Source organism: Muntiacus reevesi, chromosome 13, assembly GCF_963930625.1.
Source record: "Muntiacus reevesi chromosome 13, mMunRee1.1, whole genome shotgun sequence".
In the NCBI taxonomy this organism is placed as follows: domain Eukaryota; kingdom Metazoa; phylum Chordata; class Mammalia; order Artiodactyla; family Cervidae; genus Muntiacus; species Muntiacus reevesi.
In genome coordinates this window covers 65,464,402-65,488,670 of record NC_089261.1, presented here as the reverse complement: position 1 = coordinate 65,488,670, position 24,269 = coordinate 65,464,402, and the positions used below count along the sequence as shown (strand labels likewise).

The following is a 24,269-nucleotide window of genomic DNA, read 5'->3' as shown; positions in this document are numbered from 1 at the left end:
TTTACAAAATGCCACCCTAAGCCATTGCACCCTCTGTGCTGTCCCTGCCTCCAGCATCCTGGGTGATGACTCGTTCTGTTTTTTAAAAAAAACTCACGTCCATGCATCATAATGGTTATTCTCCTGGGGACATTGACCCTGCTGAGTCCTAGCACAGAGTCGAGGCCACAGCGAAGGTCCATGAAAGGGGGCGGAAGGCCGGGGGAAGAGAGAGGAAGGGAGCAGGCTGGATGCTAACCTGAGGTCAGGGCTTTGCTAAGGCAGAAGTACCTGCAGTCAGAGTGGGGTCTGGACTGAGGCAGGGGGCCCCAGGCTCAGGGGGCACGCAGGTAGGCAGCACCAGGCCTGCTCAACTTCTGCGCCCCAGGAGCTCCTCTTCCCTGCCCTGGGCCCGGTCCCGCCCAGGCTTCGCGCACTCCTCACATCCCGAGTTCACCACTGACAATCCCAGCGTCTGCTTGCCGCAGTCTGTTGGACCAGCTCTGCCTTAGGTGTGGGGCCCAATCTGATGGCAGAGGCAAAGAGCCCTTCTCTTGCAGAACCTGAAGTCTAGGAGGTGAGGAGACAATCAAATGTCAATCAAATCACCTTTAGTTACAGCTCACTATTATGGGCTTCCTTGATGGCTCAGACCATAAACAATCTGCCTGCAATGTGGGAGACCCAGGTTCGATTCCCGGCTAGGGAAGATCCCCTGAAGAAGGGAATGGCAACCCACTCCAGTATTCTTGCCTGGAGAATCCCAATGGACAGAGGAGCCTGGTGGGTTACAGTCCATGGAGTTGCAAAGAGTTGGACACGACTGAGTGACTAACATACACACACAAGTTATAAAGGAAGGGGACGCTGACCTCAAAATCAGAGCCAATCAGCAAAAGCTGTGCCCTCCCCAGAGAAGGTCATCCAGCGCCAGTGCCCGACAACTCAGCCCCAGGCCGCCCAGGCTCACAGGCCCTGATCCAGGCCCAGCCTCGCCAACCCTAGGCAGCTGCCTCCCGTCCTGTCCAGAACAATCTGCCAGGACCAACGGCAGTGACTGCACACAGACTGTGCAGGGCAGTCCCAAGAAACTCTGAGGTCCTTGGGGGATGTGTGTGCAAGCGTCAGCCGTGTGCCAGGTCTGGTGACAGTGTGTGAGTACCATGGGGGTCCATCAGTAGCGAACAGACAGGAACGACGTGGTGGCCACACACTCAGGACTTCAGTGCATCAGTAAGAATGAATAAGTTAGACGAACACCCAGAAACACTGAAGGATCATAGAACAGTGAAGAGTGAACAGGACAAGATTCATAGCATGCCATCACCCATGTAAATTAAAAATACACATGCAAAGCAATGGGATATGTTTATATACAGACATATAGACACACACGGACTTCCCCAATGGCTCAGCAGGTGAAGAATTCGCCCACACAGGAGGCACAGGAGATGCTGGTTTGATCCCTGGTTCAGTAAGAGCCCCTGGAGAAGGAAATAGCAACCCATTCCAGTGTTTTGCCTGAAAAATCCCGTGGACAGAGGAGCTTGGTGGGCTACGGTCCAAGGGTGGCAAAGAGTCAGACACGACTGAGTGTACACAGACACACACACACAAATCTAAGAACAGCCATCAGTTATGTTATGGTGGGCTCCCGAGGGGAGCAGGGGTGGGAGTGGAGATTACAGGTGGAGAGATAAAACAGTGTCCAGCATGAAGGGGCTTTGCCCAGATCGGTGGGAGCTGTGCTCCAAGACTGAGTCTGGGCAGCTTTACCCCATGCGCCCGTGGTCCAACACAGGGTGTGACAGTTCAAAACCAACCGACTGGCCAGTGAGAGCCCTGGCCTTGCTGTAGCTGGGCGTGATGACTGCAGTCCATTTTTCTTCAGGGGCTATAGGAGTTATTCCAACCCAACCCCCAACTCTGAGGGTTGAGGAACCCAGGGCCCAGAGAGGGCACATGAGTCGGCCAGCTGCACAAGGCTCTGGAGGGCAAAGGGGAGCCTTGATGCCTGGCTGGCCCCGTGTTCTACTCTCCCCAGTTCCACTTTCTGAGCGCCCAGCCCAGCCTCCCGAGAGTGTTTGTTTAAAGGGCTGGGCTGTGTTTGTCTGAGCACATGAGCACCCAGGCTGAGGTAATGCGCTGGCAGTAACTGGCCCTTCCTGGGTAGAGTTCAAGGTGAGAAACTCCTAGGGAACTGGGAGGCTCGGGGACTCCTCTGTCTCTGTTGTTTAGTGTTTTTCCTCAAAGCTCAGATGAGCTCATCAACTCACCTGGGCAGGCAAGTGCAGAACTTGGACAGGGCTTTAATGGGAGTGAGTCCTACTGGAGGAAATGATGTCATTGTGGTGCTGAGGGTGGGAGGAGCCAGCCCTTAGAGGACCCACCTTTCCCACAGCCCGCTCAGCGTGCGCCCTGCCCATGGCACGTCCAGAAGCTCTGCACAGGATGGGTACGGTGTGATGATGCCAACAGATTTGCTGGAACCCACAGACCCATAAGACTGCTGACAAGGAAGTTGGACTGGGTATTAACGTAGGCAGTTGGTGGAGATTTATGGCTAACTTTCCTGGGGGAAGGAGATGAACAGTGAATATTGGAGCACCTCTCTAAGGAGCAGCCCTCGAGACGGGCTTAGATCACCAACGCCCCCCAATCCTACATGGCCCGCTTTTCACAATTAAAGCACAATATGCTTACACAGGGAAAAGAGCATATATCGTAAGAATGAATGTTCAAAAACAAAAGAAAAACACACAAAAAAGAAGAAGAAAAAGAATGAATGTTCACAAATTCTACCTCCCCATATAATCAATATCCTGGTGACATTTCAGAATAGTCCCAGACCACAGAAGCCCCACGTGTCCCTTTTGGGCCCTTGCCCACTCTCCAGGGGGGTTCACTACTTGGCTGACTTCTGCTAACACAGATGAGTGTGTGGCTCCCATTTTAACTCTGTCACCATCAAGGTCAGGGTGTCAGAAGACAAGAAACCCTGGGCTAGTGGACCAAAGTCCCTTTAAAACAGTAATGCATTTGCCCCACAGTTCTCTAGTGAGATAGGCAGGTGACAGGCAACGTCCCCATCCTTGGGAGTGCTGAGGAACCAAGAGAACTCAGGGACTGCTTCGTCTTAGAGACTTGTGGGGAGTCAGCAGAAACCTGCCGCTCAGCCAGTCCACCAGTGGGTGCACTGCTGGCTTGCCCTGCACCGTCTGACAACCTTGGACATCATGTAGTGGGTAGTAGCTTTTTGCTGAGCCAACTGGGCCCTGCTGGGAGCACACAGGTTTGGCATGTGATGTAGGCACCTGGATGAGTTGTCAGCACTTTCCTTTAAGAGGCACCAATGGTGACAAACCTCAAGCTTAAAGATGTATTAAACTGTGGGAAACAATCAAACATTGCAGCCACATGTGAGAACCAGTGGGCTGGTATGCTCAAATCACTCTTAGAATTTCTCTTTTACAAATTCCTTCAGAACCAGATTCTTATTGTTCAGTCACTAAGTCATGTCTGACTCTGCAGCCCCATGAACTGCAGCACACCAGATTTCCTTGTCCTTCACTATCTCCTGAAGTTTGCTCAAACTCAGGTCCATTGTGTTGGTGATGCCATCCAACCATCTCATCCTCTGTTGTCCCCTTCTCCTCCTGCCTGCAATCATTCCCAGCATCTGGGTCTTTTCTAATGAGTCAGTTCTTCAGGTGGCCAAAGTACTGGAGCTTCAGCTTCATCATCAGTCCTTCCAGTGAATATTCAGAGTTGATTTCCTTTAAGATTGACTGGTTTGATCTCCTTGCAGTCCAAGGAATTCTCCAGAGTCTTCTCCAACACCAACCACAGTTCAAAAACCATAGTTCTTCAGTGCTCAGCCTTCTTTGCGGTCCAGCCCTCACATCTGCACATGACTACTGGAAAAACCATGGCCTTGACTAGGTGGACCTTTGTCAGCAAAGTGAAGCCAGATGGTTAGTCTTTTTTCTCACCTGGGGGCTCATCAAAAAACAGAGCCCCCAGTCAACTGTCACTAGGCAAACGGGAAACTTTCATGAACAAACTTCCCTAGTCATCCCAGTCACCATTTATTGAGTACCTTCTATGCACCAGAATATATCTCCCATTTTAATAGCAACTCCCAAAAGTGGGCCCGATTTTTACCATTTTAGAGATGAAAATCTGAGACTTAATGGTAATCCACAGTAATCCAGTTAGCAGAGCTGAGATCTGAGTCATCTGTCCTTCTCCACAGCCCATGCCCTCAAGGTCCTCAGAAAGGCCTTTGGGGTAACCACAGAACAAGAGATGGGTGGGCTCTTTGAGCTCCTTCTTGTGAGAGGAGTGAAACTGCTGGTATAAGATGTGAGTGATGAGGCAGAAGGGGTGGGCTTTGGTGTGGCCCCCACATCACTCACACTCTCGCCAAGAAGCAGGCCGCCAAAGAACATCAGCCCTGATGGGAACTGGGAGGATATAGCACCGTGCCCTCCTCGGAGGACGAGGACACAGATGTTTTGAGGGGACGTGTGACTGAGCAGGGTGACCCCGGGCAGAGCAGAAGAGCTCAGGAATTCTAGGCCCCTGTGCTTCCCCCCAAACTGGTTGGCCTCCTTTGTCTGTCTGGCTGGCCTTCCTTGCAGCTGGGGTGGCAGGTTTTAAGTGGGCAGAGGGCACACCCCCTCAGGTGGCCCAAGGCAGCAGATGGTCCCCTGGTGGAGCCAGGAAGGCAGGAGGTGCTGGATCCCCATTCCTCGCATTCCTGCTGGGCTTCAGTGACCTTGAGGGAGGTTCCTTTTCCCGAACTAACACCACACCTGCTGCTGTCAAGAGCACCTCCCCCCAGACACCTGGTGGACAAATATTTTCCCAGGGAAAGGACACCAGGAGTCCCAGATGAGAGGGAATCCCCTGAAGACTTTGGCCTCGAGAGTGAGATCATGGGTCTTGGGAGCAGCTGCGTTTTATAGATCCAATAAATTAGACACAACCTGACTGATTATACACTGGCAGGTGTCATGGGGCCCTGCCTTGCTTGCTTGGCTCGAGGAGGAAACAGAAATAAAGGTAAACTGCGTTCAGGGAGCAGGTCACCCAGATGGATGGGGAAAGAGTCCCGTGAGGACACAGCGCTGAGTCGGCAGGCTGCTTCGGCCCCTGCAGGCCCCCCGCCTGACGCACCTGGGTCTGTCGGCCTCCTTGCGAGCCAGCCCCCATCACTGGGCCCCTGAGAAGCTGCCAGCTGTGGGCCCTGACCTTGGACAATGACAATGGCAAACATACTGTCTAACGTATTTAACCATCAAACCCTCTCAGCTTCTCTGAAGTTACATAGGGATATGATTTCCAAGCTGAGGCGTTAAGAAATTCCCAGAGTCACACACAGCTTATAAAATGGCAGAGTGGGAGGGAGCCTGGCTGTCAGCGGGGGGCAGGGACCCCATCCCCCCCACATCCCCAGAACGGTGTCACCATCCTGTGCAAATCAAGGATGCAGCGTCACATTGATACGCCCCGGGGCTGCTTCGTTCTGCTCTCTGTGCCCAAGGGTAAGGCTAAGGGGTGTCCAGCTGCCTTCCAACAGGCCTGAGGGTTGGCAGGGTGGCCACGAGGCTCCCGTGATTTTCCGTGTGAAGTGCAGATTGAGCACCTGGGTGCCCAGTACTGTCTTTATCTTTGTTCTTGTCCCTCCTCGTGCTTCTGAGTCCTCCTGTCCCAGAAGTCCTTTGCACCCTCCATGGGGCCTTCTGCTGGGACTCATGCGTGCCCCACCTTTATCTACCTAGGCCCAGTCCAGACACAGGCAGTGGTCTTCCACCACGTATTCCACTAGCACACAGGTCCCTGAGCCTTGCCCTCACTCATTGGACTCCATCTGCCCACACGTGTGTGTGGAGCACCCACTTAGCGGCAGCCCTTGCTGGGACCTAGAGGTCACAGATGGAGAATCACCCCCATCCCCACCCGACACATACATACTCTAGTACAGGAGTCAGATACAACCAACCATCCTTACAAGGTGGGTGGGGATCAGGGCTTCAATCCCAAGCACTCTGTGAGTTCAGGGGAGGGAAAGATCAATTTCCGGAGCAAAAGGACAGAGGAGGAAAGAACTGTTTCTTCTGGACTTGGAGATGGCTGCGCTTCTGAGGAGCCACCAGGTGGCACAGGCCTGGGCACCACGTTTTAGAATCCCTGCAAGACCCAGAGCTTTTCAGGATCACAAGCTTGCCTTGAACTGCCACTGAGAATCTTCACAAGGTGACTGTCCTTGCATTCCTGCCGTACCGTCAGATCCAGAGGAATGAGCAGGTGCTGCCGTGACAATAGGAAGCCCTATGTCCAGGAGACCCCACATGAGGGCTTCTTGGCATAGTGACAGGGTGGCTGTCACGAAGCTGCTTCTTGTGACATATTAAGGTACAGCTGGGCCTCCCAGGAGGTGACCCCTTCGAGGAAAAAGTGGCCTTTGGGGGCTACTGGGTCAACTCAGCCACTAAGTCTGAGGCAGCCATCTCACAGGCTCAGAGTCCTCCAAGTGGAAGGGCCTTGGGAGCCTCTGGCCCGGGGAGGTGGACAGGCAGCTTTGGCGTGAGCTCTCTTGTACCTGAAGATTTAGCTCTGTTTTGCTTTGGAACAACACAGAATATGATTAATCTCACCACCATGTTCTTATCGCCTTTTTTCAGTTTGAACACTCTTAGTGGGTTCATCCTCAGACATGATGACCAGACTCTTGGGGGTCCCTTCATTCCTTCCACCATGATCCAGCTCCCCACACTTCCCCCTGAAAGGTGGCTGAGGACCTCATGCTGGGCATTATCACCCCACAGATGTGGCCACAGCTGGTGCCTTGGGTAGTCAGGCAGCATCAGTGGTTCACCTACTCCCCTTCCACCTCTCCCAGAAGGAACTCCTCTGCTGAAAAGTGGGACGGCAAATTTCATCTCCCACTAGGTCACTAGAATGGTGGGTGTGATGAGTACCTGTCTGCAAAGCCATAAGCTTCTTGCGAGGAAAGCTGCTGGCCAGAGTCCAACCCATTTTGAGCTGGCTGAGAACCGCAGGGGCCGGGGAGGGGCTGGGAGCAGTGGGCACCTTATCCAGGCTCTGCTCTGATGACCCGTTTCCATTGTATAAAAGGCAAACCTGGACTCGGGAGTAGGAGGCCCTGTGGGGGCGGGGAGGTAGTTCCGCCGTCTCAGCTGGGGCAAGAAGCCTGCCCTGCAGGCAGTCCACCTCTTCCCTCTCCTCCCTGGAGATGAATCAGCTTGTGGGAACTGCTGGTGCTTGGGAAAGAGAAATACAGCTGACCAGCCAGGCTGCCGTCTCCACAGCTGAATGGAGGCACTGTTCTTCCTGCTGGGGCATCTTCCAAGGCTGAACCATCGTTTTAATCCAAATATAGCTAAATCGCCTCTGCTGCCCTCTGGGAACTGGCAAAACAGTTGTCCCTGGAAGTAGCCAGACTGTCCAGACCTCAGCAATTTTCCCGGTCTGAGGGGGAGCTGTTTACAGCACGAAGCGGTGAAAGGTGAATTATTCTGTGCTGACAGCTTTGGAAAGAACCGGGACTGGCACTCCTTCCAGGGAGGGCTCCTACCCCCTAAAGCAGGACAGAGGGGCTGAGCTCCGGCCGCTGCGGCCTCGCGTGAGGGCGCCGCTGCCGCCCTGAGTCAGCACCCTGGAGAGCTGCCCCACCCCCTTCCTGAGCGGTGAGGTCAGCGCAGACGCGCCCGCGCAGCGGCAGAAGGAGCGCGGCCACCGGGAAAAGCTCCGCAGAACAGACTTGCAGCGACTCTCATGAAGGCTGTGAAAACTCCAGAATCCAAGAGGCCTAGGGAGCAGGGCTCCAAAGAGCAACTCTGCTGACAAAACCTCACCGTGGGCAGACAGGTGGGTGTGGCATTGCTCAGCACTTCCTGCCAAATTGCTTCACTGCTCAGTTATGATCTTCCTAAAAGGCAACCGTTGAGTCACTTCCTATGTTCCCCTGGAGCCACTGTTCTGGGCTCTCTGGTGCCGTGCTCCGAGAGCTCCAAACTCACAGGAGTGGCCGAGCCTCCCAGTGGAGGTGCGTCTGCTGCAAGATCCAAATTAGACCTTCTCCTCAGGCTCCTGGGGGCAGCTCTCCTCCCATCTGGGCGCTGAGTCCGGAGGGAACTGTGTCCCCTGCCCAGGGGAAAAGCACCTGCTTTGCCCGGCAGAGGCCCAAGAAGAGGGTCAGGCCAGAGAAGCCAGACTCTGACCTCTCTCTGGTCCACTGGTTCTCAAGTCTCTGGGGAGTTGTTCAGTGCAAATCAGGGGACCCACCAAAGGATGCTGAGTTGGTGCAGGTCCGGGGTGGGACCAGGAACCCCCACCATCCCCAGGTGTCCTGTCCCACACTAGAGCTCTCCCACAGAGGAAAGTGCGCACCATTTGGGGCTCTGACACTGTCAGGGGTCACCATGGAGAGCTTACCGCCCTCATCAAATACCCAGCTCTCATTGAAGTGGTCCAACCTAGACAGCATATTAAAAAGCAGAGACATTACTTTGTCAACACAGGTCCATTTAGTCAAAGCTATGGTTTTTCCAGTAGTCACATGTGGATGTGAGAGTTGGACTATAAAGAAAGCTGAGCACCAAAGAATTGATGCTTTTGAACTGTGGTGTTGGAGAAGACTCTTGAGAGTCCCTTGGACTGCAAGGAGGTCCAACCAGTCCATCCTAAAGGAGATCAGTCCTGGGTGTTCATTGGAAGGACTGATGCTGAAGCTGAAACTCCAATACTTTGGCCACCTCGTGCGAAGAGTTGACTCATTGGAAAAGACCCTGATCCTGGGAGGGATTGGGGGCAGGAGGAGAAGGGGACGACAGAGGATGAGATGGCTGGATGGCATCACCGACTCAATGGACATGGGTTTGGGTGGACTCCAGCAGTTGGTGATGGACAGGGAGGCCTAGAGTGCTGCAGTTCATGGGGCCGCAGAGAGTCAGGGCTCATGAGGCACGCCCTGGCCACACAAGTGGCCTCCCCACAGCCCTGCCACCGGCTGCTGGTTTCCAGGAGGCTGAGGCAGTGTGGTTGACTCCAGTCCTGGAGGACTGATAGCTGCACAGTGTGCTGTCAGGAAGGACAGACAGAAGGCAGCCCCCCACAGGAAACTGCCAGTATTTACTGGAATTGGCCTAGGAGACAGGCGCTGCTGTGGCTGACCTGAGTGGAGAGGCTTTTCTTGCCCAGTGGCGGAGAGTGAATGTGAGCGTGCCCTCACCTCCACATAACGTCATTAACTAGGGGGACACGTTCGCAGCACCCTGGTGTTTCCCCCAGGAGGACAGTTACAAGTGAGGTTCTCACCTACAAAACCAGTGCCGCCGTCCACCCAAGGATGGGTTAAGGAAGTTTCTGATGGGCTGCCTTGGAAACCTACCTATAACCATGACATGATTGCTTGGGGAATGTGCATTCTGAATTTCTCAAGTCTAAGTTTGAGCAAACTTGGGGAACGTCATCTGCTAGCAAGTTAGGGACCACCTCTATGACTCAGCATTTGAATGTTTCTGAGGAGGCTGAGGGCAAAGCCTGACTCCAGAGGTCTGGTACTAAAGTGCCTAAGAGGACCTCGAGCATTGATGGGGGGTGGTCAGGTCGTGCCAGACTCCAGGTGGCCTTTGGTCAAGGTCCATGAAGGAGACCGTGGGTGCTGCTCGGGCCGTGACCCCCCTTGCAGTGGGGCCAGTTGCCCCACCTGCCAACTAGCAAGGAAAGCAGAGGCAGTGAGCTGCCAGGCTCTGGTCCAGAAGACAGAAAAGCCACTTTCTTCAACCACAAGGACATTACCTTTGTCTTCGCTTACAAATCCCAGCGAGCCACAGGGCATTTCACTGGAAGATATTTGCAGATGAAAATACCCCTGGAGAGGTTGCTCTGGGTTATGTTTTCAAGCCTGTCCTGGATTCATTCCCAGCTGTGCACTGTAGCTCCACAGAAGCTGAGTAGGGTGACTCTACCGACCCACTGCCACCCATTTTGTTTGTGCTCACAACCCAAATAATTTTAAGAAGTACTTAGTGGGTCAACTGCAATGTCTCTTAGTCACATTTGGCTTAAATGTGTATGTTTAAATGTGCTCAGGAATATGTACAAGAAAAAAAAAAAACTCTTCTATTTTTATGGCAGGACTGAAGCATGAAGCGAAAGTATAATGAAGAATTAAGAACAAAGTTTAAGTTTCAATAGAAAATTCTGTGAAACTGCAAAACATCATCATTGCTAGATGGGAGGAGATAGAGGAGGGAAAAACTATGCCCTTAGAGGCAGGAGTTGGTGAATTTGTTCATCTCAGAAACCTGAATTAGTAGTTCTATCTAACCATTCCAGAGCCTCTCACCACAATATATAAATATGCAGACTGAACAATTAGGAAACTGTGGTCCCTGGGTTTCAACGAGAATCTTTAGAAGGAAGACTAGAATACAGGTTCCTTGAGAAAATGAAAGGACTAAGGGAACTACTTGAGACCCACTATGGAGATAAAAGGCCTCTCTCTGGTTTGTGTCAGTAAGCCCAGTTACCACAGGGATGATGATAGAGGAGGGGTCCAATGTTACAAACCGCTTCCAACAGGCAAAACCAGGCTCTAAATGTCTACGGGGCAGCACCTCACAAGCAGGACAAGGACATAATCTGCTCTCTCATCCACTGCTGTCTGACCCCAGGATCTTCCTGTAACCCGTCAGCTAAATTGGGAGAGCAGCTAGGACTAAAACTTGATAGGAAATCCCAAGGGATAAGTCTCATCTTACACACAATCCCCCTTTCTTTTCAAACCAATACTGCATTTCAAATAAAAGCACGCCTCCCTCCCTCTCTACTCATTCCTGAGGCAGCCACAGAGGTGAGCTGCGATTTCCCAATAGCGTCCTGAGCCAGAACACATGCGAGCGCACAGGAGCAGATCCAGACTTGCCGGCCCCATGGAGATTGCGCAAAGGTTGGCCCACAGCATGGAATAATGCAAGTGTGCATGAGGTGCTGAACATTCCATGCATGGCCCGCATATCAGATGGATGCTTGCATCCCAGGTGTGGTGCAAGGCCCCCTCCCGGGGCCCGCGCAGTTAAATGCAGGTTCTATGCTATTAAGAAGACACACATCAACAGCTGATTTTGGCTCTGGAGACTTTTGGCTGCTCTATCCCAACCTTCTGGCACCTCCTGTCCACCCCATCTCCACCCTTCTCTCTGTACAGGAAATGATGCACTCTCTTACCGGGGTCACATGCCCACATCCGCAGAAGCAATTGAGGAGAAAACACAAATCTCATAAACATGAACTTTATTAAACTACACATTACATAAAAGAACAAACATATAAATGGACCTTTAAATACATTCAGTTCATCTTAAAATTTATATATAAAATTATTTACATTTCTGCATTATATATTTAAATTATTTTTCCAAGCTTACTACCAATAAAAGGTAATAGAATGATCACCTGCTCACACAGATGCATACAAGTGGTCCACAGGGCTAAGCAAAACACCACTTCTCAGGAAACTCAGCTTATTAGATTTCAAAGCAACAACTCATTCTGAAGGTGCTTTCTTCTGAGCGAGCCTTTAGGTGAGACCTCCACTGTGGAAATGCTGGAGTTTAGTTCTGGAAGCTGATCCCAGGGCAGAGGTGGGTTCTTGGCTATTCACAATGACTTGAACTCTGGGAGTTGGCAGAACCCTTGAAGACCACAGCAGAGGCCATGCCCCCACTTATGCAGACTGGGAAACAGAGGCTTAAGGAGAGGGAGTGACTTGCCAAAGTCTCACTGCATCAGTGAGGAAACAGGGATTTGGACCCTGCTTTCCAGGGTTCCCCAAGGGGCCACAACCCTGACATTACCCACAAACCCACAAACTTTGACCTTTCTCACAGGCCCTAGGTTTCAAACAGGTTTGTCTGCATGGTTAAATACGATTTTTTTTTTTAAGGCTTTTGAGATAGCGAAAAAAATGGCTCAGGATTCTCACAACCATCTTTGTGGAGCCCTAGAAATACTACTCAGGGCTATTTTTACAAGAGGTTTTGTGGTCAGGTGCCTTGTTTTCCTTTTCAGTTTAGCTGACTTATGGAAGCTCAGAGTTTCTAACTGATTTGGACGGAAGGCAACATTCTACAGCAGGGAGACTGTAACATCAACCGTATGGATTCACCAGGAATACATTACTATATTTGCCAAAATCCACCTCCCGCTGTCAGATCTAAAACAAAGTTTCACTAATAAGTGATCAAAAGTGAAAAAATGGGAGAAAGGGCAGTTTTTAAATAACAAAAATGTTTCAAGAATTCCCCCACTTCCCAATTAGCTAGTTGGGACGGAAACAGTGAAATTGGAACCGAGTAGTATGTTTTCCTCTTTTGAATGAAGCCTTACTTTTTTTTTCTTCAAAATTTTCCTGATAGTATAAAGTCTTCTTAAAGCAATTTCAATTTTGGTCTGGTTTTTAAAATTTGACCTGGTTTTTCTCAGGATTTAAAACCACTGTACCAAAGAACAGACATCAACATTTTAAAATATCACGGAGAGAGAAAGTGAATCTTTCTCTCCAGGCTCCAGGTCACATTAGCAAAGGAGAAAGTCTGCATTTATTCCTCCCTAGAGGAACTAGAGTGAACACAAGTCATAGCAGCCTTCACTCAGTTTTACAACAAATACTCAAATGAGAAAACAGAGAATGGGAAAGCTGTGCTCAGCTGAACAGTCCTGACGACCTTCCATCAAAATATGGCACCTCTAAATTCTGGAAGCTCCAGCATTCTCCCAGGGGTGGCCACCCCATCTACAGGGGAGGCTTGCCCCACAGTCCCAACACACGGGGAGCACCAGATTTCTGTCCACCAGTTTCACTTTCCCTCCTGTTCACCTCACCAAAGGTAGCAGGTGGAGATGAGCAAGGAACAGTCTTCAGGAAGATGGTGCCAACCACAGGACACCCAAAGGCTTTGTGGCGGAAGTCCAGTTGCCCGCAATGCACAGCATGGGCAGGTGGAACCCTGAGGCCAGGGAACTAGGAAGATAAAAAATACCTTCATCATTTTTCCCCTGGGAGGCATTTCACTCTGTGAAAGGAACCAACTAAAACAACGTTTAATTTTTATAATAGTAAAAAATGTCACTGCTATATAAAAACTGGCCCCGAAATGTTGTTACTCGTCACCTAAGAACATCAGATGATGTTGAGTCAGACAACGACCTTGTCTGAGTCGTCCATCGGTCTCTGTGTTTGGAGAACGGGGCTCAGCAGGTCCACCTCCCAGGCTGATGAGGAGCCGATGGTCCAGCGGGGATGTGGGTCCAGCAGGCTACACCTTCAGGGGTACTGGCAGGTAGCACCAGCGGGGGGCTCTATGTGGAACAGACATTTAGGGTCGGCCTTTCGCACAAGTCAGTCCCCACCATCCGAACCCCAAAAGGCAAGCGGGGAGGGCGGATGCCCCTCACTTACGTAAGGGGTGCAGCCCCTTCCCCAGCGCCGCGCGATTGGCCTCCTTCAGCCGGAGGGAGGCCCTTTCGCTGGCCCCGCGGCCCTTCGGCGGGGTCTCCGCGCCGGCCCTAGGGCCCTCGGCACACTCGGACCCCTTCCGCAGGGTACGGGCGCTGCCGGCCCGCCGGAGGGCGCCGCTGTCCTTGGGGGCGCTGTCCTCGGGGCCGCCCTTCACTCTCAGCTGCCGCTGAGACATGGTCCGCGTGAGGCCGGGGGCTCTGGCCAGAGCGGGGGAGTCGAGCCTCTGGCTTCGAGACGAGGAGGCGACCGTGTTGCGAGCGAAGCTGGGGACCGCGGCCGGGCCCCGGGGCACGCTGGCGGCCGGCGGGGCGCAGGGCGGATCTCCGGGGCCGTCGGGGCCTTGGGCGCCGGAGCGGCACGCCTTGTCCTCCTCGGGCTTCGGCCGCGGCACGTTGCGCAGGGGCTTGGCGCTGGGCTTCCTGAAGGAGCTCCGGAGCAGAGAGGGGGGCTCCCTCCCGGGCCGGGCCGCCGCCGTCGCGGGTCTCGCTGGCGACGCGTCCGAGGTCCCCCGCATGGAGCTGCGGCGCGCCAGGGGCGCGGGCGGGTCGGGCCCGCTGGGGGCCTCGCGGGGGCTGCCCTTGGAGGCCGGGGGCGCGCGGCCGGCGCGCGAGATGGGCACGACCCTGCGCATGCTCTCGTTCTCGCAGCCGGTCAGCGTCCTCACCGGCCGCACGGGCCCCGCCGGCCGCACGGGCCCCGCCGGCCCTGCGCTCCGCCGGGCGGCCCCAGCCCGGGACGGCCCCGCCAACGGTGGAGCCTCTCTGGGGGAGCTCCTCCTGAGGGCCGGCGTCTCCCTCCCTCTGGCCGGCCTGTCCCTGGGCGAGCCGCCCTTGCAGCTCTCCTGCTCGCTCCTCTCTGAGACGGAGCCCGAGCCAGGGATGGAGGCAGCAGCGGGAGCCTCTGCAGTCGGGCTGCAGATGGGGTTGGAGGAGGCCTGACTGCCGCCCATCTCCCAGGCCCCGGGGGACACGGAGCCCTCCCCATCGCCCGCCTCGCCCGGGTCCCCCTCTAAGGGTCTGGAGTTGGCTCCCTCAGAGCAGTCCAGGGTCAGCGAGCAGTCGCTGGTGTCGGAGATGCAGAACAGAGGCCCAGGATCTTGGCGCTCAGGGTCGCTGCTCCCCTCAGAGCGCGCAGCTGTGCCTCTGGGCTCATAAGGGGCAGCATGGCCATCCTGGGGGACAGGTCCCTGGCCAGGACCCACTTGGGTACCTCTGCCCACAGGCGTCGGGCTACTATTGGGGGTGTCCAGGGACTGTGGGCTCTCACCCCTCACGGACACCAGCTCCATTGGGCTGCAGTCATTCCCAGTCAGCCCGGCCGGCTCCTCCCGGCCCTTGGGAGCCTGGAGGTCGAACTGGGCCAGCCCGGTCACCAGCTCATGCTCCCTAATCCCTAGAGCCAACGGTGAGAGTGGGGGCGAGGACCTCACAGGATCCATGCCCACCGGAGCGCTGCTCCTCTTTCGGAGGGTGTTGACCCCACCGCGCCGAGGGTGGCGCAGAGCGAAGGCGGGATCCTCAGGGTGGGCTGCAGGGAGCCAGCTCGGCCAAGCCGTGGTGGGGTGGGGGGCTTCCTCCTGGCCCTCCAAGACCTGAGGTCTGTGCGCTAGGCTGGAGTCCTGGCCCCTCGGTTCTCCAGGCTCCCTGCAGGCTCCGTTGGGCGGGACCTGCCAGAGGCAGCCCCGGGATGAGTTGCTGGGCTTGAGTTTCTCGGGGCTGTCCATGGAGCTCTCCAGGAAGTTCAGCAGCTCCCGGTCGGCCATGGTGTCCAGGGAGAGGCGGGAGCGACGGGTGGTGGGGGGCCTGCAGCAGAGAAACGGGGGCAGGTCCTCCGCGCCCCTCTTGGTCAACAGCTCCACATCGTTCTCACTGCTGCTCCGGCCGAATCCAAACTCCCCCGCCGTCCAGGATCGCCGCTTCTGCTCCAGCTCCTTGAGCCGCTGCCGCTGCCTCAGCTCCTGCACCTGGCGTTCATGGTTGTCCTGAAGGCAGGGTGGAGAGGGGGGAAGATGCATGAGACACGGCGACCGAGTGCAGTTCCAGAGCTAGCTATCTGAACACCCCAGCGAGAGACATGGCTGGAGGAGAGCCCTGAGTCACGGGCTTCACTCACTGAGGGAGACGGCCTGTGTTTGCAGGTGCACGTGCCAGGAGCCTGGAGGCCTCTGTTCTCCTCAAGCTGCGTGGGCATGCATGACCGGGACACACCAGGCCTGACCCCAACCAACTGCCTAAGGTGGTCATCGGAACCTGGGGCCCAACTTCCAGTCGAGACACTGTGCTCAGTGTGGGCTGTGACTGCACACGTGTCCGTGACCTCAACTCCCAGGAAATGCAACTTGGTTTCTGAGTAGGGCGAAACAGAAGGGCCTTCCAGGAGTACCATTTAGGCACAGAGAGAAAAATACTACGGGTATTAAAAGGAGTCTGAATCAGTGTTGTACATGTACATACATATACACATATATCTACACACACACACACACTCATGTGCACACATTCTACTTAGGGATTTGGATGCAGAAATGCAGACTCAGGATATTAAGAGATGCCTGTGATCTCTGAATGCTCCCTGGTAAACACCAGAAATGCCACAGAGGCTCTGTCCCTTGTGCCCTCACACTTCCCACAATCAGAGAAGAGGATCTGTTTTATCAACCGTTCTGCCTTTCACCCTGCCCAAGGAGCCAGCCCTCCTCCAACAAAACCGAACAGAACAGATGCACACACCAAACACAGTTTACTGCCCGCCCCTTAAATATACTCATGCCACGTAAATGTGAGGAGCCCACAACCCAAATCTGCTATCGTTAGTGCTTTTTACTTGAAATCAATTTCCGCAAAGAGTGGACTTTCCCTTCCAAGTGGTGCACGTTCCCTTCCAAGTTTCTGTGAGCCTCTGGCTCTGACCACCGGGGACTCTGGGCCCCTCCTGCAGCCTCGGCCTCCCCAGGGTCCCCAGGCCTTCTTTCAGGGCTGCCTGCGGAGCGCACAGGGCCAGCTCCTGGCTCTCGGGACAGCTGGGTTGAGAGCGTCACCCAGGCAGCCTCACAAGCGTGGAGAACTCCGACTGGGAGCGAAGGTCTCAGGGCCAGTTTGGCCAGTACCACCCCACCAGCACCTCCCCTGCTGACCTCACTGCTTGGACAGAGGAGTGGAAACGTGGCCACAGGCTCAGTCTCCTTTTCAGCAGACAGAGAAAGGCGGTTTGAGAACTCCAGTCACCCTGAGCTACTCATTTGGGGCTGCAGAGACAGGGAGCAGCCCCTCAAAGACAGACGTGTGCTTAGTATTGAGGGAAAGAGGCGCACAGGGGTATTTGGTTCCTTATCAACATCTGAATTGGTGGGCTGTTATTCTGTTTTTAGTTGGCAGATGAAAGTTTTATGTGCAAAGTCAAGAAACCCAAAGAGTTTTCTGGATTTTACATGAACTCAGAGATTATGAATGGCAGGTGGATGGGCAAGGCTGCAGCGGTTGTGTGCAGACAGCAGCTGCTCCCTCAGTCTCTGGGCATTCTGAAGCCTGCTCTGGCCACGGAGAGCCTGGTTCTCTGGATGCCGACCCCTGACAATGGCTACAGAGATCAAAAGAGGGGCAAAGGGGCCTTCCAATCATTCTACTGCGAGAAAGGTCCCCCTGAAGGAGGAAAGTGTCTCCTGGGAAGAGAGAAGGATCTTCAAAGAGATGCCTTAATAGCGTGACTGCCATCCTAAACAAGCCTGATGAACAAAATGCTTTTAGAGCATCAGAGCGAGCACTGGAATGAGCAGCACACGTTAGGCTTGCCAACAGGGGAAGGCTCGGGGCTGAGAGGGCAGAGCCTGCCCGGAATCCTGGGGACAGCCAGGCAGCGCCCCCGGGGCCAGAACTTCCTGATGCTGTGAAGCCACCGAGGCCCCTTTCAGCCACAGGCAGGGCCAGGCTGGGCAGAGGAGAGGCAGAAATCCAGACAACTCAGAAAACGTGGAGCTGCCCCAAGCTGTACCTTCACTGCTTTGTTGAACCTGATGCAGAAGTCTCTGAATATCTGCAGGCACTCGTCTAGCTTCACGGTGTCCTTGTCTTCGCAGAAGAAGTCGATGAGGGTGTGGGCCTCGACCTGGAGCTCTCGCTTCCGTCGCTCCAGCTCGGCCAGCTTTTCCAGGGCAAACTGTGGGGGAAGGACAGACGGCAGACGTGGAGGTGAGCGCTCAGCAGCCGCCAGGGGCCCGGGGCTCCATTTCAGATCTCACAGCGGGACCCCCAGAGCCGACAGGGCAGTGAGTCACCCCAAACAAAACTCCGGGGAGCAAGGTGGACCCCTGTGTGAGGGGAGCCAGAGGAGCTGAGGAGCTTTAACCCGGAGGCTATCGCCAACCCAGAGTCCCCCCGTAATGTCACTGGGCACACGGCACCGGCATAGAGTCGGCGTCATTAAGGAAAACCCCGTCTGCCCCTGTTCTTCCTGCCCTCATGACTGAGTCACACACTGGTCATGGGTCTGCTTCAGGGCCCCAGAAGTCTCTTGTGTTGACCAGTTGTCTTATTCACAGTTTGGAAGGGTTTAAACTTAACCCAAAATGAGCGCTGTTAGGCTCACACTGAAGCCTCATGTGCTTTCTTTTTCACTGGGAAACAAGGATTTTATGAAGAAGGCATGCAACGGGGTTGCATGAAATCACACTTTAATTGGGTTGGCCAAAAAGTTTGTTCCAGTTTTTCTATAAGTTTTTTTCCCTGAACAGACTTTTTGGCCAAACTGATACTTGAGAAACTTCTGGGTAGGGGGCCAGGCCTGGGCAATGGTGATGCTGTGGGCTGCCCCCCAGCCACTGGGCTCACGAGCGGAACACAAAGGAGAATCTCAAGAGAAAAAGAAAGTTTAAGAGGATGAGCTCCCTCCTATCCACTCCACACACCATCCCCTTTCAAAGCCCTATTCTCACACCAAATGCCTTCCAGAGGTAGTAGGAAACCAAAACTATTTAGGAAACGAAATGCCAGAGAAACTAAGTTTCTACTGAGTCAGTAGCCCGAGGCAGTGTGTGTGTTCACGCTGTGTTTTTCTTCATGGAGGGAAGGGTATTAATGGAAGGATAAATCTCTGCTTGTCGTTCTTGCACAGGGGGAAAGATGGATCCTAGCCAAGAACAGCTCAACTGCAGAAAAACAGGACTTTGACAGGAACCTTCATGGGAGCTTACTCTACCTGGGATATCTCATCGTCAGATCCTGTGGGGACGGCAGAGTGCCTGGACGCTTGCAGGCCGCCCAGGACTTGGAGAGTGACACATTCTGAACTGAGCCTGAAAAGTCACCATGCTTGGAGTCACTGGCCAAGAGCTAGTTTCTGAACTCTTCCCTCATGGTTGGGGCCACAGATGAAAAAGCTCAAAGCAACGCTGGCAAAGCGTGAATGACAGATCGGTAGTTGTGGTAGCCAATTCAATGTTTCAACTCAAACTTGTCTGCTATGGAGTGTCAAGTCCACCCCAGCGCACTTGATACTTCTCTTCCAAAGGGTCAAAATGTGAAACAGATCTGCAAATAGTAGATCATTTTTCTACTCAAAAACCTTCAATGGGGCTTCCCTGGTGGCTCAGTAGTGAAGAGTCTGCCTGCCAGTGCAGGAGACACGGGTTTGATCCCTGTTCCAGGAAGATCCCATATGCCATGGAGCAACTAAGCCCGTCCGCCACAACTATCCAGCCTGTGCTCCAGAGCCCGGGAGCTGTAAACACTGGGGCCTGCCCGTCCCAGAGCCCGTGCTCTGCAACAAGAGAAGCCACGCAGTGAAAGCCCACACACTGCAACTGGAGAAAAAGCCGGAGCAGCAATGAAGACCCAGCACTGCCAAAATGATAAATAAATAAATATTTTTTTTTAAAAACCCTTCAATCGCTCCCCACCTGGTTCAGAGAGCAAAGTTTTCAGACTGGCATTCAGGGCCTTCTGTGACCTGACCCTAACCTACATTAAAAATTGTATTTCCCCTATTTAAAAAGAAAGTAAACTTGGGAAAAATGAGTAGCTGTATGGAATACTCTACTTACATAGATAAAAATGAGTACCAGGAAGATGAGTTTAGAGTGAAAACAAGACTGCCTCTCAGCAGCTGTGTGGGTGTGCAGCTCTGCCTCGTAAGCTTTCCTGTGCTGCCATGTCACAGAAGAAATTAACATCTCATATAAGAACCAAGAGACGAGCCTCCAGAATGCTCCTCTCAACACGTGTCAGGCCTTCTCCTCACCTTCCTGGATCGTCCCATTGTCTGAACAGGCTTATGTATTGCTGAGTGTTTTCCTAGCTCCTGTTCATGAGATTCTGTGGTGATGTCTACTTAGTTGTCTCAGAGAAGAAAATCTGCGCACTTTTACGGGAAAATTAAAGTTCAGTGATGTTTGAAAGAAAATACAGAATACGTGTTTAATAATAAAAACAAACTCCCAGCAGAGCCAAACAGAATCAGGTGGTCACTGACGGGAGCTGCAGCTCACAGCGTCTGATGTGGCTTCATTTCAAGGAAACCAGGGGAGGCTGCAGCAGACCTTGGTCTGATCTTCAAGCACACGGTCCCTTTCCCACCTCCCAGGGCAGCCCTGCCTCACGCATCCCGGCTCATAAGCCTCAAAGCCCTGACACCGAGCTTTTAAGATCTGTTTGGCAAAGGCAAATTGAGTAGCACACTATTTCCTGAAGACTGAAAGCATGAAGAGGTGCCACTTTTTTTTTTTTTTAAATAAGGAAGATAAAAGAAGTATGTCAGACTATGTGATTAGTGAGTCACGATGAGCTGTCACAAACAGGTCCACTCTGCTGGGTTCTGTTGACGTTACTTGGGGCAGCTCCCACCACACCCTGTGGGCCGGTGGATCGGGGTGGTAGGAGGCACTGACTCCAGCGTGCTCTCCTGCCTCCCTATAAAACATGCCAAAACGGAGCTTGTTTCTTCCACAGAAACAACTGAAGGAAGAACAGCCCAAGTGCTCAGGTGTCTTCAACGAGAACCTCATTCTGGCATCCAGAAGTTTAACTGGGAGGCAGAAACTCCAGAACTGAGCTTTCGAACCAAAACCTGAGTCGCCAGGCAGCAGCCGCCAAGCGTAAGCATAAGTGATCCCAGTCCACGTGGGAGTGGGTGCCATCCTGCAGACCAAGCAGAAATAAACAGAGACCCCACCTCTAACCGAGGGCTCAGGGTTGGACATATTCCACATCCTCTCTCAGAAAACCAATCCAGCAAAGGATGCATGCTCAGCTGCTCAGTCATGTCCAACTCTTAGCAACTCCATGGACTGTAGCCTGCCAGGCTCCTCTGTCCATGGAATTTTCCAGGCAAGCATACTGGAGTGGGTTGCCATTTCCTTCCCCAGGGGATCTTCCTGACCCAGGGATCAAACCTGGGTCTCCTGCGTCTCCTGCACTGCAGGCAGATGTTTTACTGCTGAGCCACTGGGGACACCCCCATAAAGACTGGCCACTGAAATATCAAGTTCCTTTGACTGGCTTAGGGGGGAAAACATGAATGGGAACCTACTGCTTCCACAAACACAGCCCTGCAAACGTAAGTGGCCTCACAGGGCCACTGAGGAGATCAGAGGGACTGACTCGAATCACTCACCTGAAGGAAATCTTCCATCTGCTGACACAGCTCTCGATCCCGCTGGATGTTCTCCTTGAGAGCCTTCGTCCTGACAAAGAGCGAGTGCAGCTCCACCTCCGTGTTGTCCAGAGATAATCTGAAAGAAAAAAGGAGAGAGTGGGCAGCTGGCACCAGGGTTGAGGGGGCGGGCACCCCAGGGATATCAAACGGGACCCTGGAAATAGAGGGGAGGGCTGCTGCAATTACCTTTACTACCCTCTACCTTTATGGTTTCCTCCTATGTTTTTCTAAGAGGCGATTCCTGCCTAAAGACACATAATGGTTCAAAGAGAGCAGGCTGTAATTTTGTTCTTACTGGAGAGATAACCAAAAGCACAGGACTTGTGGAGCTTTTCATAAACTAGGTCTCAACAGCTTTATGCCATCAGCATTAGCATCCAGCAGGACTCACTTACTTATACTTTCCTCTGGTCACAAAAATGCAAATACAAAAGCCCTAACCCATGAACAGCAAGGTGGCGGCACAAGCTGATAATCAGGACGCTGACGGGGATGCAGAGACACTGAACAGACGGCATGCTGCCCGCCACAAGCAACCAGAGTCCGTCCTCTGGGTCTTAGAGAGAAGGGACACACAGCTAAGAGTTCTGCAGAGAAATGGTGGGGTTGCTGGCAAGGCTTTTGTTATAAATGTCACACTGAAATCAATAGAGCATGAATGATGTTCGTGTCACCTGGTAAAGTGAACAGGTGAAACCTAAGTCAATTAGCACGTTCATAGATCAAGATGCTTTCAAGCTTCCATTGTCAATTCTAACTTTTCTTTACACAGTAGTTTTCCACCTCCACTGGTCACTGGCACCCGCCTATGTCCTATGTCCATACTTCACTTTCCAGTTCAAATAAACCTTAGTAAGTTTTTCCTAAGACAATATCTAGCTAACCTTCCCCATCTAACTCTGACCAGAAATGGAACCGTTATTTCTATGTGTATCTCTTAGAAACATTTCTGTACTAGAAGGAAGAAAAAATATTTCCACGCAAACTTCTTTTAGTAATTCAAAAGTGAAAACAGTTTACATCTTAGCAGATGCCCATTCTGTGGGAGGAATACTCTGGTGATCTGTAACTATGAACTATATCAACTGTTCACACTTAGGACCGACCCTCTCACTTTGGGAAAGATATCATCCACGGTTAGACATTCTCAGGCAGTATCCCTGAGATGCGGGCTGGTGGTGGGCGGGGCTGGAAAAGCTCTGGTCGGCGTGTTTATGCATCTGGTTCACATCTGTCCCAACTGGATAGAGTCCCTCAGATAACAAGCAGATGACATGCACTGGGTTGATATGTGAGGTGACTGCTGGCGTCTGCTCATGGGACACGGCTGTGGCTGTGGGTATCTTTCCCCAGCTCCGTAATCGACGGTGCCACTTGGGAACTTGAGGTCAGCCATGGCGGCAGTATTTATACCATGGAAATCAGCAGTAGCTACAAATCAGGACCTTTTTCCTTAAAAAGCTGGCTATGGGACATTACCACCATTTAACATTTACATGCGTGGATATGTATTGTAAATAAGCACAGGACTTAGAATGGATACACAGATTAGAGCTACATTAAAATACACATCTATATGAGGATAAGAAGCAAAGAAAAGGGGTGTAAATAGAGCTTTAGGTTTGTTAGATACTTTCTCTGTAAAGCTGAGTGACTAATTTAAAACAAAATCCTTTCACAGCCCTTGATATGGTTCCAACTTCTTTTAATGCAATAGAAAGTAAACGTACCATGTTAGATTCTAAAGGAATCAGGGAGGTAGGGCCCTGAGAGCTTGACTGATGTATCCCATCTCCAAGTGCTGTGTTCTTTGAGCCCTGTCTTTTGGGTGTGGAGGTATTTGAAGTTCTTAATCCATATACATACATTTTTACACTGATGATATTCATTAGAATAAACTGCAATAGGGTTTTTTAAGATTAAAAATAAAGATTAATTTTTCAAAACCCCCCTAATTCCAAAGGTGCACACACACCTCTATAAGCAAACGAAAGGAAGGTCTGAAAGTTCAACTAGGCAAAACTTTTGAAAGTTCAAACCTGAATCCAGAAGTTGTAAAATATTCATCAGTTTTCATAAGAAGGTAGTTAAGAAGAAAACAACCAACCATGTTTGTCTCACCATATTCTTCCTTGATTACCTGGCAGCCTCCTGAACATGAAGCAATTTTTCAGAAAAATTTAGAAGCATAGCATCTTTCTTTTGGGCTTCCTGGAACAAAAACAGAATTTTCTCTCACTCTATGGGGACAAAACTGGAATTTTATCCACTATATGGAGAAATTTTTCTCAGGGCTTAAAGGAACCCTAAAATCACTGTCCCCCTTTAAGGCTTGATATAGTCAAAGTAATTCACAGAGACACAAGCTTAGTCTGACATTCTCAGTAAGACTGACCGGAAATCTACTCGCAGGAAACATTTAACTTCTCGGAGCAACTGATCCTGACATGAAACTCAGTGGAAGGAGGCGGTGGCTTTGCAGGGCCCACAACTCCCAAGGGAATCCAATCTATCCTGCCGAAAAACCACCACACCTGCGAGGACGCCTCTGTGTGACCCAGCCACCAGCAGCTGTTAGACCAGTCTGCAAACTGAGCTTAATCAGATGGCGCACGGGCCATGGAGGAGTTTGAATCCTTCCCCTGTTCAGAGGGGGAAAGGAAGGCAAGGATGAAGGGTGCCACTCAGGGAACCTCCCCACAAGGGGCTGGGACCAAGTCACACAGCACCTGGAACGGGGCTCTCAGGACTGAGGAGCACGTTTTCTGGTCTTAATGCCCTGAAAATGGACTCTTCAGTGAGTACCAGGTTCCACATGCCCTCTGTCTTCTGAAGAATATAGTAATAATAGGTTGTATTATTTATGGAGAGTTTACTATATTCAGAACACTGAGCTAATAAGCACAGTCTGGAATTATCTTCCTCCACCTCCTCAATTACCGAGTTTTGAGGTTATCACTCCCCGCCCCTCATCATTAGATGAAGAAACTGAGGAACGTAAGGCTTACATAACTCGTCTGAGGAAGTACAGCTAATAAAGGACAGGTCAAAACTCTCCCTTCCATCCTGTTCAGAAGCTCACACTTAAGCCTGC

The 24,269-nt window shown here is 52.3% G+C and overlaps 1 protein-coding gene across 4 annotated transcripts in view; it reads right to left on the bottom strand.

Moving 5' to 3' along the window:
- Positions 1-11,287: 11,287 nt before the first annotated feature.
- FHDC1 (FH2 domain containing 1) overlaps positions 11,288-24,269 on the bottom strand; it is a 43,052-nt gene continuing 30,070 nt past the window's right edge. For all 4 annotated transcript variants that reach the window (XM_065904603.1, XM_065904604.1, XM_065904606.1 and 1 more), the window contains 4 exons: positions 23,316-23,386; positions 21,134-21,251; positions 17,519-17,683; positions 11,288-15,512 (listed from right to left, as the gene is read on the bottom strand). In XM_065904603.1, coding sequence (XP_065760675.1) covers positions 13,464-15,512; positions 17,519-17,683; positions 21,134-21,251; positions 23,316-23,386 — 2,403 coding nt within the window. In that variant the 3' untranslated portion in view covers positions 11,288-13,463. The remainder of the gene's footprint in view (positions 15,513-17,518; positions 17,684-21,133; positions 21,252-23,315; positions 23,387-24,269) is intronic.